Source organism: Mirounga angustirostris, unplaced genomic scaffold, assembly GCF_029215605.1.
Source record: "Mirounga angustirostris isolate CCGP_5_RB_7025 unplaced genomic scaffold, mMirAng1.0.hap1 SCAF_3, whole genome shotgun sequence".
NCBI lineage: Eukaryota > Metazoa > Chordata > Mammalia > Carnivora > Phocidae > Mirounga > Mirounga angustirostris.
This window is the reverse complement of record NW_026991711.1, coordinates 133,803,969-133,819,013: the sequence shown is the minus strand read 5'-3', so window position 1 is coordinate 133,819,013 and position 15,045 is coordinate 133,803,969. Positions and strand designations below refer to the sequence as shown.

The following is a 15,045-nucleotide window of genomic DNA, read 5'->3' as shown; positions in this document are numbered from 1 at the left end:
TACCTTTATAAGTAAAATTTTAAGTAATGGCATAATAATTTTATTCTGAATAAATATTAGATTTGACAGGTCACTATTAACCTCATTTATGATTTGATCTTGATTTATTAAATAAACTCAGCAAACAATCCAAAAGGAAAGATTTAACATCTTTTTTGTCCTTTCTAAGAATATTGCTGCCAGTAGGGACCCCTTCCTTCTCATCAGAAATGTCTCTTGGACGAGGCAAATCAGCTAAATAACCTCAGTCTTGTACTCTGGGACATGTGCCATGCTGTTGGGTGACAGTTAAGGGAGGAGGTGCTATTTGAAACTTGAGCTTCATATGTGTCTACACTCAGCCCGGATATTTGAGATCCCTAACAGCAGCACAGAATAGTAGTCCAGGCTCCGGAGCTGGGCTCTCAGGGTTAAACCTCACTGCCACTTGCTAACTGTGTGACTGTAGGCAAGTCGTTTAACTTCTCTGTGCCCCTGTACACTTATTTACAAAGCGGAGATAATAATTATTCCTGCTGTATACTGAAATGAGATTTCAATGAGTTAATATATGTAAAGAGCTTAGAATGATACCGAACACATTCTGAGCACTATTATATTGTTATCATCAATACATAGAGACTCAGGCCACTTATTACATACACTACTGACCTTTTGTTTTGAGTTCTTTCTCTTTACAAAGCAATTTTTGAAACTTCTTATGAAGTAAAATAATAATATAGGAATATTTACATATCCTTAGCACATAGTATGAATTTATATAAATTGAATCACCCAAGGAGTCAATACCCAGGTGAAGAAACAGTATTACCACAGTGTCCTCTCCTGTCCCCCTTTCCTACTCTACTCCCACCCAAAGGTAAGCACTTCACTACTATCCTGACTTGTAACAGTATAGATTAGCTTTGTCAAGGCTGTGTTTGTATCATTATTTTAAAACCCAGCTTGACCTGAATAAAGTGTGTGCATGTATATGTGAGGTGGCTGTACATTATAATTTTTTTATCTTAATTTTGTTTTAGGTGGATTGGATCCTTTCATGTTAGTGTTTCTTGGTTATTCTTTGGCCATACTTGGATATTTTCCGGAAGATCTGCTGAAGGCAATTTTTAACATCAAATTCTTAGCCAAAATGGATTCTCAACTTGAATGTGTGTATCTACATTTTTTAATTTTAATTTTAATTTTTTTAATGATTTTATTTATTCATTTGAGAGAGAGGAAGCACAAGCAGAGGGAGGGGCAGAGGGAGAGAGAGAGAGGGAGAAGCAGGCTCCCCGCTGAGAAGGGAGCCTGATGTGGGGTTCAATCCCAGGACCCTGGGATCATGACCTGAGCTGAAGGCTGATGCTTAACCTACTGAGCCACCCAGGTGGCCCTGTATCTACATTTTAATTTATTAAACTATTACCTATACTTTATATCCAAGTTTCAACTCTACCTATACTAAAGCATTTAAATGTTAACATATTTTTTTTCTGTTTATGAAAGTATTTCCTTCTTACGGAAAATTTGGAAAACAGGAAAGTATAAAATAGAAGATAAAAGATTACTCATAATCTTACTACCAAGTGAAACTACCACTTTTAATAATATTTTGGAGTGTATCTTTCTTTTCTGTCTCTCTCCTGCTCTTATGTGTATGTTTATATATCTATATGTATTTTATTTTATTTTATTATTATTATTTTTAAAGATTTTATTTATTTATTTATTTGAGAGAGAGGATGAGAGGAGAGAGAGAGCACATGAGAGTGGGGAGGGTCAGAGGGAGAAGCAGACTCCCTGCTGAGCAGGGAGCCTGATGCGGGACTCGATCCCGGGACTCCAGGATCACGACCTGAGCTGAAGGCAGTTGCTCAACCAACTGAGCCACCCAGGCTCCCCTCTATATGTATTTTAAAACAAAATTTGGATTATTAGTATATTCACTTTTGTATGTTGCCTTTGTCACTGAACTGTATTTTGAACAGTTTTGCATGCCATTAAATATTTTTTGGTATCATGATTGTTTTAGTGTTTATGTAATCGGCTATGATAGGAATGTAATAACATTTGTTATCATGTAGGTTGTTTCCAATTCTTCATTATAAATAATGATTATTATACATGAATCATTGACCTCATCTTTGTTTCTTTAGGATAGATACCTAAATGTGGAATATTAGGTCAATGAAAATTATTTGGTGGTATTTTTAAAAATGTAGTTGTAATATTCATGATTAGTGATTATGACATAGGAGTTAGTCCTAATCTTGCCACTGAATAATTTAAAAATATAAAGCATGTGTGTGCAAATGAAACAATTTTATAAGGTGAGAATAAAAGTACTAACAAATAATGGGGATAAATGAATGTGAAAAAAATGGATTGTCTTTGTTAGGTCCAACCTGTCAAAATCAATTAATATTTTGTTTTTGATTTCAGTTTTATGTTCATCTCTAAATATGAAGGTCCAGTTTCGTCTTATGGAATTAAATAGAGCAGTCTGCTTGGAGTGCCCTGAGTATCAGATTCCCTGGTTTCATGACCGCTTCTGTCAACAACAGTATAATAAAGGTTTGCCTTGTCTTTGGGTCAGACAGCAAAATTTAATTCCCAAGTGAATTATTAGTTAGCACCTTGTTAAGCCCAACCTTGACACCAGAGTTACCGAGAGTGCCATGACCTGTTTGATAGAACCATTTTATAGGTGAGATTTGTGTTATAAGAATTTCTTAATATTTAGGACACTAAACCTCTCTGGTAGAGAGCACAGAACTTGTATCGTTCTGAATTTAATACCATTGCATGTGCTATTATATCGAAGCTCTTTTTGAAAATATTAATCTTGATTTTTCGGTTTGTAGAATTGGGTTGATTTTCATTTGAAACTGATGAACTTATTTTAAGTGACCTAATTATTTTTATTTTCATAAAGATATTGGCAGCATGAATGGAGCACAACAGCAGATTTATAAAATGTTAGCAGAGGTGCTGGGAGGAACCAATTGTGTAAAAGCCTCGGTTCTTACGCCTTATTACCACAGAATAGGTGAGTCTGTGGTAGGTTATTAGGTACTCTCAGAAGACTGAACTAATTAAAGTAGAATCATCTCATCAAATGGAAATTTCCAAACAGACCGAAATAGAAGAGTGCAATGATTCCTCAAGTTCCCATGGGCCAGCTTTGATAACCATCAGCATTTTGGTTTTTTTGTTTTAATTTTTTACCAATCTTTCACCAATTCTAAGTAAAACCGATTCAGATTCACTGAACATTTCTAGATCTTCAAAAGTTTTTTTCCTCTCCACTAAGTACCCTAAAGTCAGGGAAATGACTTAGCATCTTTTCATTGTTTTATGTCAAAAACAAAGTTGGATTATCCACCTGGATGAAGATTTCCATAGGTTTGTGCTCAACTCTAAATAAACTCATTAACCTTCTCAGTCGTCTAGTTGTAGAAGGCATTCTGATTTGGTAGTGGGTGACATAAAATTAGTAGGCTAGCTGATAAATTGGATGGCAACATAAGATTTAAAAAAAAATAGCTAAATTCAAGTGGTGGACTTAAAGGAAAAGATGAAATTTTAAGAGAACATAAACTTTCTAAATTTAGGTTTAGAAAACATCTGCATACATACAGGATGTTATATAGGATTATAAGCCTGATATTAACTAATACTGTAAATGGTTGCCAAAAATCAAATACTATTTTAACCTATGTTATTAATAATAAGAAGAAAGCTGGTAGTACCACTGTGTTCTGTCCTTCAGACATTTCTTAGTATTCTTTTTTTTGAGTGTTGCATTTTGTGAGAGACAGTGACAAATGGGGCCTGGAAACAAAGGAGTCTAGAAATCCTGTCTTAGAACTACAGAGGACGGGAACTGCACAGATTTCAATCCTTCAGCAAGTTCCTCAACCTCTGAATATTATTAGTTTCTTCATCTGTAAATGGGGATAATAATACCCGCTTAACAGGGCTAACTGATATATTGTATGAAAAACATTTAGCACTGCCCTTGGAACATAGTGAGGGCTCAATAAATTTTATTAAAAAAAAAAAGCTAGGAATGTTTAATTTGAAAACTGGAAAAATTGTGAGCATAACTTATAATCTTTGAAGGATTATTATGTGAAAGAAGAATTAGATATCTATTTCAGGATAAAAGTATGGTAAAAAGTAAAGGAATCATTTTAAGTCAATAAAAGGAGAATTTTATGAGAGATTTGTCAAAAAATGAAATAATGGGCTGCCTTGTGAAGAAGAAATGTTTAGGCAGAAGCTGGATGATCAGATTGTGTGTTCAGAAGACTGAACCAAATTAGTCATTTATACCCCCATCTTGCACTACAAAACACATTTTCTCAGTTGTTTGGTTTTACATTAGGATTTCATTTGCCTATGAGTGACAGAAATCCACAAATAACAGGAACTTAATAAAGTTTATTTCCTTCTCCCATATGCATAGGGTATCCAGGGCTGGGATGCCAGTTCCACAAGCCTTAAAGATCAAGATCCTTCTATTTTATTTTTAAAATATTTTATTTATTTATTTGTCAGAGAGAGAGAGAGAGAGTGTACAAGCAGGGGGAGGGGCAGGCAGAGGGAGAAGCAGGCTCCCTGCTGAGCAAGGACCCTGATTCAGGACTCGATCCCAGGACTCCAGGATCATGACCTGAGCCGAAGGCAGATGCTTAACTGGCTAAGCCACCCAGGCGTCCCAAGATCCTTCTATTTTATTATAAACTACAACCTCAACATGTAGGTAGCTTCCACTTTATGGTCCAAAATGGCTCCTTGTGCTTTAGCCAACACATCTACAATCTAAGCAGAAGGTGGAGGGAAGGAAATGGAAGGGTGTCCTTTTAAGCACAGTTCCTTGAAGTTGCACATACCATTTTTAATTATACCATATGGCCATACTTGGCCATGAGTGAGTTTAGGAAATGTTTTCATTCTGGGTGGCCATGTACCCAGCTAAGAATTAGGAATTCTATTATTAAAAATGAAGGGAAGTATTAGATATTGGGGGACAACTTGAACTCTCTGCAAGAGGGTCGTTTTAAAATATTGATACAGATCTTCCTTGACTTACCATGGGATTATATCTCAATAAACCCATTGTAAGTTGAAAATATTGAAGTCAAAATGCATTTAGGGGCACCTAGGTGGCTCAGTCAGTTAAGTGTCCAACTCTTGATTTTGGCTCAGGTCATGATCTCAGTGTTGTGAGATCAAGCCCCTCCTGTGGGTCTGTGCTGGGTGTGGAGCCTGCTTGAGATTCTCTCTCACTCCCTCCCTCTGCCCCCCTCCATCCCCCACTTGCACCCTGCTCTTGCACACTCTCTCTAAAAAAAGAAAAAAATGCATTTAATACACCCCTAACATGCTGAACTTCATAGCTTGGCCTAGCCTACCTTAAATGTGCCCAGAACACTTACATTAGCCTACAGTTGAGCAAAATCATCTACAACAAAGCTTGTTTTACAGTAAGGTGTTGAATCATCTCATGTAATTTATTGAAAACTGTACTGAAAGTGAAAAGCAATCGTTCTAAGTTTTTTATCCTCACTACTGCTGCCCAGCATCAAAAGAGATCCAAATTCAAAATCTGAAGTATGGTTTCTATTGAATGCATATCACTTTGGTACCATTGTAAAGTTGAAAAATCATAGGTTGGGGACCATCCATATACTGTTAATCTGTACTATTTAAAATATATCTGTATTTTAAAATATACTCCTGTAAAAATAATGCTCACAGGAGGAAACACACTAAAATATGAATATGAAAATGGTCTGTAATTCCATCTCATAATTTAAAATTATTGAGCACCAACTTTGTGACAGGCACTGTGGCCGGCTCTTTATTCCTGTTATTTCATTTTATTCTTTTTGTTTTGTTTTTGTTAATGTTTCTTTCAAACTATAAATAGTCCTATCTGTGTAAAACATTTGGAAAATACAGAAAAAAAAATCACGCATAACAAATCATGCATAACGTGTAATTAGTACTGAAACTAAGATTACTCTGTCCCAAGACCATTGTATTTCCAATTCATATTTGTACCTCCTGTTGTCAAGAGGCTTATTTTTATGTGAAATGTATATAAATCATTAAAAAAATATTTAATTGGTAATATTTATGTACATGGATTAGCATAATTAAGACAGTATAATAGTATAATTAATAACTATGGGCTAGGGGCACCTGGGTGGCTCAGTCGTTAAGCGTCTGCCTTCGGCTCAGGTCATGATCCCAGGGTCCTGGGATCAAGCCCCTCACTGGGCTTCCTGCTCGTTGGGAGGCCTGCTTCTCTGTCTCCCACTCCCCCTGCTTGTGTTCCCTCTCTTGCTGTGTCCCTTTCTCTCTCTGTCAAATAAATAAATAAAATCTTTAAAAATAAATAAATAAATAAATAACTATGGGCTAGAAGCATTGCTTAAGGTTTTAAAAAAAATTCAGTTAAAAAAAATCACAGGATACCTACTTATAGAAAAACCAGAAAGGACAGATAACAAAAGAGAAATTATCATGATATGACCATTGTTTACTTTTGCTGTCTGTTTTTGTAACTGACTTGTTTGAAACCAAAAATAACTTATACTATAATGTTTGTAGCTATGTTTATATATTGCAAATATTTTTCTGTGCCCAGAAATAATACATTATTTTTAGTGACTGCATACGTATTTCATTGAATTGAGTAAATGATGGTTTATTTAATCCTTAGGGCTTTTTGTAGGTACATGCATCTGTCAAACAGTGCTGCAATTTTCATGTAACAACAGCAATAGAAAATGATATACCTACATACTGTTCATTATGTGTTAGACATTGTTTTAAGTGTTTTATATATACTAAACTTATTATCCCCTACCAGGTACATAAATTATTCTATTTCATAGATAAGGAAATTGAGGCTGAGACATTATTGTTTGCCCAAGGTTATATAGTTGACAAATGGTGGAGCCAGTGTTTGACCTAGGCATTCTAGCTCCAGAATTCATTCTCTCAATGAGAGAACTATATTTCACGTTTGATAATTAGCTCGAAGCTGTTTCAGTGCCCCAGTTTCCCTTATGTATAAAAAGCAGATAATTAAACCTACTCTTCCCTTTTCATTTGTTGTTTCTTTTTTCATTTGTCCTTTTTGTCTTGGTTTAAATACTTTTACAGTTGTTTTTATTACAGAAAAATTTCAAACATATACAAAAAATAGAATAGTATGATGAACTCCCATACAGCATCACCAGTTGTCAACTCACCAGAGTCCCACCTGATCCTTTTCAAGCAAATCACACATATCTTAAAATGTTTATCTAAAAAGATACATAACTACAGTACCATTATTATCACCCCACCGCCATTCATAAAAATTTCTTAATATCATATAGCTTGTCAATGTTCGAATGTCCCAATTGTCTCTTATATGTTTTATTTTAGTTTATTTGTTAAAATTGGGGTCCAGACATTACATTTGGTTGATAGGCCTTTTTAAGTTCTACCTCTTTCTTTTCCCCTTACAATTTATTTATTGAAAAAAAATTTTTTTTTCACATTCTAGACTTTTCAGTTATACCTCTGTTGTATCTCTTAACCTGCTCCTGCATCCCTGGTTTTCCTGTAAGTCACTCCTTAGATCTAGAGGCTTGATTAGATTCAGGTTAAATTCAGGTTGGGTTTTTTTGTTTGTTTGTTTTGCCCAGACTATTTCATAGTCGTATGTACTTCTTATTGTATCATATCAGAAGACATACAGTGCTGGTTGTCTTATTTTTGTTATATTAAAGATTTACCAGCTCGTCCATTAGAAAGTTCTCCTATCAGTTTTTCACCTACAGATTTTATCAGTCATTAAAATTATTGTCTAAATCCATTATTCATTAGGAGTGGTAAAGTAGTGATTTTTTTTTTTTTAAAGATTTTATTTATTTGACAGAGAGAGACACAGCGAGAGAGGGAACACAAGCAGGGGGAGTGGGAGAGGGAGAAGTAGGCTTCCACGGAGCAGGGATCCCGATGCGGGGCTCGATCCCAGGACCCTGGGATCATGACCTGAGCCGAAGGCAGACGCTTAACAATTGAGCCACCCAGGCGCCCCTAAAGTAGTGATATTCAACATCTATCATTTTTTCTGCATTAGCTGGAATTTGTCTAAAAAGAACTTTCCCATACCAACTATTTAGTTACTCTTATGTACAGTTCATACAGGAAAGACAGGATACATGTTTGAATCTTTGCCCTTACTAGTTTTCAGATGAGTAGGTTCAGCTTCCTCCAAATGCTACCAAGAGATTTAAGAGGATTAAAATAAAACTCTTAATGTTATTTGACCTATACCAGCACTAAATATAACTCCGTACTAAATACAGTTTAGTAATACTTGCTGGTTGATTTTTATTGATTGATTTTCAAAGAGAGGTGCCATTGGACCAGATCTTATAAAACAAGTTGGATAATTAGGGAGCTGTACATCATTCTTTCATATGTGTGTGTGTGTATACATGTATATTGCTATATGTATACAAATTTAAAATATTATCTTAAACTTTTAGCTGTAAGCATTTACTTAATTCATACTGTTGATTCCTGTACTTAACAGATTTTGAGTGTATCTTGGATAAAAGAAAAAAAGCTCTTCCATATGGAAGCCACAATATAACTTTGGGAAAACTGCCAGAAATGCACTGGGAATCAAATACCCAAATAACTGGATCAAGACTGCCACCAGGAGCTGAAAGGTAACTTATTTCTTAGTTTCAGATTTTGTTAAACGTTAAGTTTGGCATAATTTAATGAACTCCGTTATCAAGGATCAGTTGTAGGAGAATCTGCTTCTCATTTATCTCCTGCATTCTGCCTCTGTGCCTTTGCTTTTCCTCTGCCTTCGGCATTTATGTCTGTCCTTTACTGTCCAACGCCTGGCAGTCTAACTAAAGTGCTAACCTTCTCATTGTCCTCAGTGGAAGCAAACAGTATCTGCTTTGGAGCTCCCCTACCTCTCCGCTTATCCAGTAGCACTTCTTCCTACACTGTATTGCAGTTACTTAATATGTATCCCATGTTGTTAGACTATAAGCTATTCTCTATGTTTGTATCCCTCACGGTGCCTTCCATATGGTAGTTGCATGGTAAATATATATTGGACAAGGAAACGAATGAAAACATGGAGATTTTTACTCTAATTTGGTGTAAATTATAATGAATAGGCTTACTTGTCATCAATTACTAATTTAAGTAGAAAAATAGAATACTCATTTATATTCATTTGTTTTTTGTATAAATTAATTTATAAAGATGCAACTTTTTTTTCTCCACTTTTTTTTTTTTTAAGATTTTATTTATTTATTTGACAGAGAGAGACATAGCGAGAGAGGGAACACAAGCAGGGGGAGTGGGAGAGGGAGAAGCAGACTTCCTGTGGAGCAGGGAGCCCGATGCGGGGCTCAATCCCAGGACCCTGGGATCATGACCTGAGCCGAAGGCAGACGCTTAACGACTGAGCCACCCAGGCGCCCATAAAGATGCAACTTTGTTCCTGAAAGGCTTGTAATTATTGTTTCTCGTTTTGATTTCAGAAGCAAATTTTTTTTATCTTCTGTAGGATTGCTCTGCAATTTTTGGATTCAAGAGCTTTTTGTAGAAACATCCCTCACTTGAAAGGAAAATCTGCTATGAAAAAACGACAGTTGGAAATTTTGGGCTATCATGTAATTCAGGTATGAAATACTCATGTAATTTAGCCTCTAAAAAACCCCTCAGGGAACTGGCTGTACATATGTTTCCTTTTTTAAAAATTGGAGTATAATTAACATACAGTGTTTCAGGTATCCAACATAATGGTTCAACAATTCTCTACATTACTCAGTGTTCACCACGATTAAGTGTAGTGATCATCTGTCACCATTTTTTCAGTCTTATGGACTACATTCCCTATGCTCTACTTTTCATCTCTGTGACTTATTTTGTAAGTGGAACTTTGTACCTCTTAATCCCTTTTATCTATTTCACCCATTCCCCCTCTAGCCCTTGATAACCACAGGCCTGTTCTCTGTATTTAAGTCTGTTTTTTTGGTCTCTCTTTTTCTTTGTTCATTTGTTTTGTTTCTTAATCACATATGAATGAAGTCATATGGTATTTGTCTTTCTCTGTCTGACTTAATTTAACTTAGCATTATACCTTCTAGGTCCAACCAGTATGTGTTCCCTTTTAATGTGGAAGTTCTAGAATTACCTTTTTTTAATATTAAAAAAAGTTATATTAAAATATCTCTGAAACAGAACATCCTTCATTTTTCTTGAATAGTAAATAAAAATCATTTTATTTTATTCTCTCTAGAAGATCTATTGGTTTTTTTATTTATCTTATGAGAGGCACTGTGGAGATGGGTAGAGATACAAGAGAAAAAGGCTAGTATATGTATGTTGGAAAGGTAATAGGAAGAATGTCTACTGTTGGTATTGTAGGAACAGGAGGATTAAAGGAACTGTAAGGAAGAAGTAGGTCTCTGGGCTTTACCAGGAAGAAAGACCGACTTGGCTTCTAAAAATCGTTTATGTTTATGTAAACTAATTTCACAGGTTCCTACAGCTCAGCTCAGTGGTGCTTACAAGTCTTCCCTGATGTCTTTTTGTTGTTGCTTTAAAATTTCCATTCAAACTACATGGCTTATTTTACAGATCCCGCATTTTGAATGGAACTCTATGGCATTGTCAACAAAGGAAGCTCGGATGGACTACCTGAGAGAACGTATATTTGGAGAAGGCAAATCATGATTGTAGTTTTTATTTAAAATTAGTGACGATGGTGTGTCACAACTGAACTTATTTTAATTAAGTGGCCTGACTCAATGAAAAAATAATAGTACAGAATTGATTGATTTGAAGGTCAGTTGAATACCTATTAAAATAAACAGACATTTTAATTTCTCCAGTATTTCTTTACTATCTGGTTGGGAAATTGTATAAAATTCTTAATATAAAGGACTTGTAGCTTTTAAGAAACTTAAATAGTTTATAATTCATTCTTTGTCTACTAAGTGCCAGAAAGTGTTGTAGATGCTGGGGATATAGCAGTGAATGTAGCGTATTTGCCATGGGTAGAGTCAAACAAAATAAATGAATAAATTACATTATACCATAGATGATACTAAGTGATATGGAGAAAGATTTGGGGGAGAGGGGATAGGAATATTTTGGGTAGGTATAATTTTAAATAGGGTGATCTGAGGACTCACTAAGGTGGTATTTGAGTAAAGACTTAAGGAGGTGAGGCTAACTGGCAGTAGAGTATTCCAGGCAGAGAGACCAATAGGTACAAAGATCCTGAGGTAGGAATATGCCTGGCATATTTGAGAATAACAAGGAATCCTCTGTGGCTAGAGCAGAACAAGTAGGAGGTTGAGGGTAGAAGTGTAATAGGAGAAAAGGTAAAATAGAGTCAAATACATATGACCTGACCTCATGGCTATGGTGAGTGAGATAAGCAGCCATTGGAGAGTTTCTATAAAGGAATGATAACCCATGTTTTATTTTTTTTAATTTTTATTTATTTTTTATTTTTTTATTTATTTGAGACAGAGAGAATGAGAGACAGAGAGCATGAGAGGGAGGAGGGTCAGAGGGAGAAGCAGACTCCCTGCCGAGCAGGGAGCCCGACGCGGGACTCCATCCCAGGACTCCAGGATCATGACCTGAGCCGAAGGCAGTCGCTTAACCAACTGAGCCACCCAGGCGCCCAAGAACCCATGTTTTAATTGAATCACTTGGGCTACTCTGCTGAGATGGGAAAAGACTGCAGTGAGGCAAGTGTATAAGCAGGGAAACCCATTAGAAGATCATTGCAATAATCCAGACAAAAAATAGATGGTTGGTGGGGCGCCTGGCTGGCTCAGTCAGTAGAACATACAACTCTATCTCAGGGTCTTGAGTTCAAGCCCCACATTGGGCATGGAGCCTACTTAAAATAAATAAGTAAAAAATAGATGGTTGGCTTAGAGTAGTAGCCGTGGAAGTAAAGAGAAGTGCTCAGATTTTTTTTATGTATTTTGAAGGCAGAGGCAACAAAATTTGCTCACTGATTGGATATGAAGTATGAGGGAAAGGAGTCAAGGATAATTCTAAGTTTTTGTCCTTAGCAACTAAAAGGATGTTATTGCTATTGACTGAGATGGGAAAGTCTACGGGAGGAAGAAGTAGGAGGTGCAGTGGGTGGGAGGATCATGAGTTTGGTTTTAGACATGTTGAGTTTTTGATGCCTTTTTATTTTTTTTAAAGATTTTATTTATTTGTCAGAGAGAGAGTGTGTATGTGTGCACAAGCAGGGGGAGTGGCAGGCAGAGGAAGAAGCAGGCTCCTTGCTAAGCAAGGAGCCTGATGCAGGACTCGATCCCAGAACCCTGGGATCATGACCTGAGCTGAAGGCAGACGCTTAACCGACTGAGCCACCCAGGCGTCCCTGTGATGCCTTTTAAACATCTGAAGTGGAGATATCAAATAGGCATTTTAATGAGTTTGGAGAAGGCAGAGGTCCAGGGCCAGATATAAATTTGGAAGTTGTCAGCAGTATTTAATGTGATGAAAGTAGATGAAATCACTAAAATGTGATTAGAGGAGAGTGTGAATGGAGGAGAAGTCTGAGGACTCAGCTCCAGGTGCCCCAACATGAGGTCAAGAAGAAGAGAAATGAGCAAAGGAGGCTGGGCAGGGGTGGCCAGTGAGGTAGGAGGGAAAGTCATAGGTAGTGATACTTCCTAGAAGCCAAGTCGAGAAAGCATTTCAAGGAGGAGGAGGTGAGCAGTTGTATCAGATACTGCTGATGGCTTAGGTAAAGTGAGGACTGGGAAATGTCCATTAAATTTAGCAGCATGAAGATCATTGGTAACCTTGAAAAGAGGAGTTTTGGGAAAGGGGTATGTGTGAAAGCCTGACTGGTTTAATAGAAAGTGGGAGGAGACAGGTTTTGTTTTGTTTTGTTTTTTAAATAAATGGAAAAAAAGATATGGAGTGGGAAATGGACTGATCTTGACCTGGTCTGATCCTACCCATGATGGGGGAATAATGATTTTCTCTTGTCTTACAACACATTTATTCAATAAAATAGTTACTAAGGGTCTACTATGTGATATAATCCCTAACCTTTCTTCCAATAGTGATGTATTTGTGCTGGGCAGAAAGCCATGTTGTAACTATCCTCAGGCCACCTGGTGGGAATGTAGGTAATTAGCATCTGAAACTTGCTGTCTTCTGACTTCATGACCATCTAAGTTCATTTAAGCTGGTAGCCAGAGTGCCTTGAGTCTTTTTTTTTTTTTTAAGATTTTATTTATTTATTTGAGAGAGAGAGAATGAGAGACGGAGAGCAGGAGAGGGAAGAGGGTCAGAGGGAGAAGCAGACCCCCTGCTGAGCAGGGAGCCCGATGTGGGACTCGATCCCGGGACTCCAGGATCATGACCTGAGCCGAAGGCAGTCGCTTAACCAACTGAGCCACCCAGGCACCCTTGAGTCTTAAGCATAGCTATAAAACATGTGTCCTGCATAGATTTTGGTCTGTTGATATTTGATTTAGGTGTAGTTGAAGTACTTGTTCAAAATATTGTTACTTCGTGGAATGCCTGCATTGCTCATTTGGTTAAGTGTCTGCCTTCGGCTCAGGTCATGATCCCAGGGTCCTGGGATTGAGCCCCGCATCGGGCTCCCTGCTCAGTTGGGAGCCTGCTTCTCCCTCTGCCTGCCAGTCCCCCTGCTTGTGAGCACTCTCGCTCTCTCTCTCAAATAAATAAAATCTTAAAAACAAAAAAAATCATTACTTTGCATGATGTGAAACCCAATACATAATCGTTTTGCAACATGTAAACTTCACAGAACCTTTTGTGAAAAACAGGATCAAAACAGTAAGCAAATGAAAGATGTCTCCCCTAACCATTCTCCCTCATTTTGGATTTCCTTATGATATTCATTTGTATTAGCTGAAATGCTAAATTCTAAGTGTTTGTCTTCTATATTCATGAATGTGTTCTCTTTCCCAAGCAAATTATGAGAAATAAACCCTGAATAGGTTAAAATATTTTACTCAGCAACTTTTAGAATAAAATGATTAGACTGATGAGGATTATAAATTGTTTCTTTTGGATATAAATGAAAACCCAGTTATAGTATACTTTGAATACATGGAAATCTTGATTAAATGACCCTGTTGTACCTTTCACTTACTGTTACACATACTCTGATGTCTCATGTACCACATCTCTTACTGGTCTTCCTCTAGGCTGCCTGATTCAAATGGTTTTCTTTATATATATACTCTTATATTTTGTGTTTGATGGTTTTCCTGTTTACATAACTGGAGTTGTTAAAAGCATTTTTTTAAAGCATTCTTTTTTTCATTGAAATATAATTAACATACCATAAAATCCACCCTTTTAAAAATATACAATGCAGTGGTTTTTAAAATATTCACTTTTGTGCAACCATTACCACTATTTGATTCTAGAACATTTTCATCATTGCAAAGTATTATTTTTACAGTTTAATCTCATGTCTGTATAGATCAGCACTCTCTGCCCAATAGTAACCACTCTCTTGCTTTTATAGTAAGCACTTCCTGTAACAGTTTTTATCACTCAGGTTTGCATCTCTATAGACACCATAATTTGCACCTCCCCCGCTTTTAAGTGTGTCTTAATCTATAAGCATCTCTCACCATCCCTTTCTCTTCCAGTTTTTCTGCTGAACAACCTGTGGAGTTTCCCACCCTCAGGATTTGTTGATTGTATAATCGTGGTATAGTCTAGAGCAGTATTTGTCAATACAGAAAAGTACCCAGGATTCTACTTCAGAGATCCAAAGTAAAACTGGTTTTTATTGGATGTTTCCATAGAGACAATAAAGCTGTATGAACACTCACCTGTTCTTTATGAAATTGCTTGAACACTCCAAATTAGTTCCAAGTCAGGTTTCTCAGAAAATAAGATGTGTAACGATAGAAGTCAAACATGTCTATGAAAGCATGTGAAACCCATTAGTGATGCTTAGTTGATGATTGCAGAGTTGAA

General features: G+C 36.5%; 1 protein-coding gene across 5 annotated transcripts in view; it reads left to right on the top strand.

The window, feature by feature from the left end:
* FASTKD1 (FAST kinase domains 1) overlaps nucleotides 1–14,404 on the top strand; it is a 49,781-nt gene extending 35,377 nt beyond the window's left edge. For 4 of the 5 annotated variants that reach the window (XM_064586657.1, XM_064586656.1, XM_064586654.1 and 1 more), the window contains 6 exons: nucleotides 1,023–1,151; nucleotides 2,428–2,559; nucleotides 2,921–3,034; nucleotides 8,594–8,732; nucleotides 9,596–9,710; nucleotides 10,672–10,920. In XM_064586657.1, coding sequence (XP_064442727.1) covers nucleotides 1,023–1,151; nucleotides 2,428–2,559; nucleotides 2,921–3,034; nucleotides 8,594–8,732; nucleotides 9,596–9,710; nucleotides 10,672–10,767 — 725 coding nt within the window. In that variant the 3' untranslated portion in view covers nucleotides 10,768–10,920. Of the gene's footprint in view, nucleotides 1–1,022; nucleotides 1,152–2,427; nucleotides 2,560–2,920; nucleotides 3,035–8,593; nucleotides 8,733–9,595; nucleotides 9,711–10,671; nucleotides 10,921–11,571 lie in introns of those variants that run through there. The other variant, XR_010410177.1, reaches the window with a different exon arrangement.
* The last annotated feature ends 641 nt before the right edge of the window (nucleotides 14,405–15,045 follow it).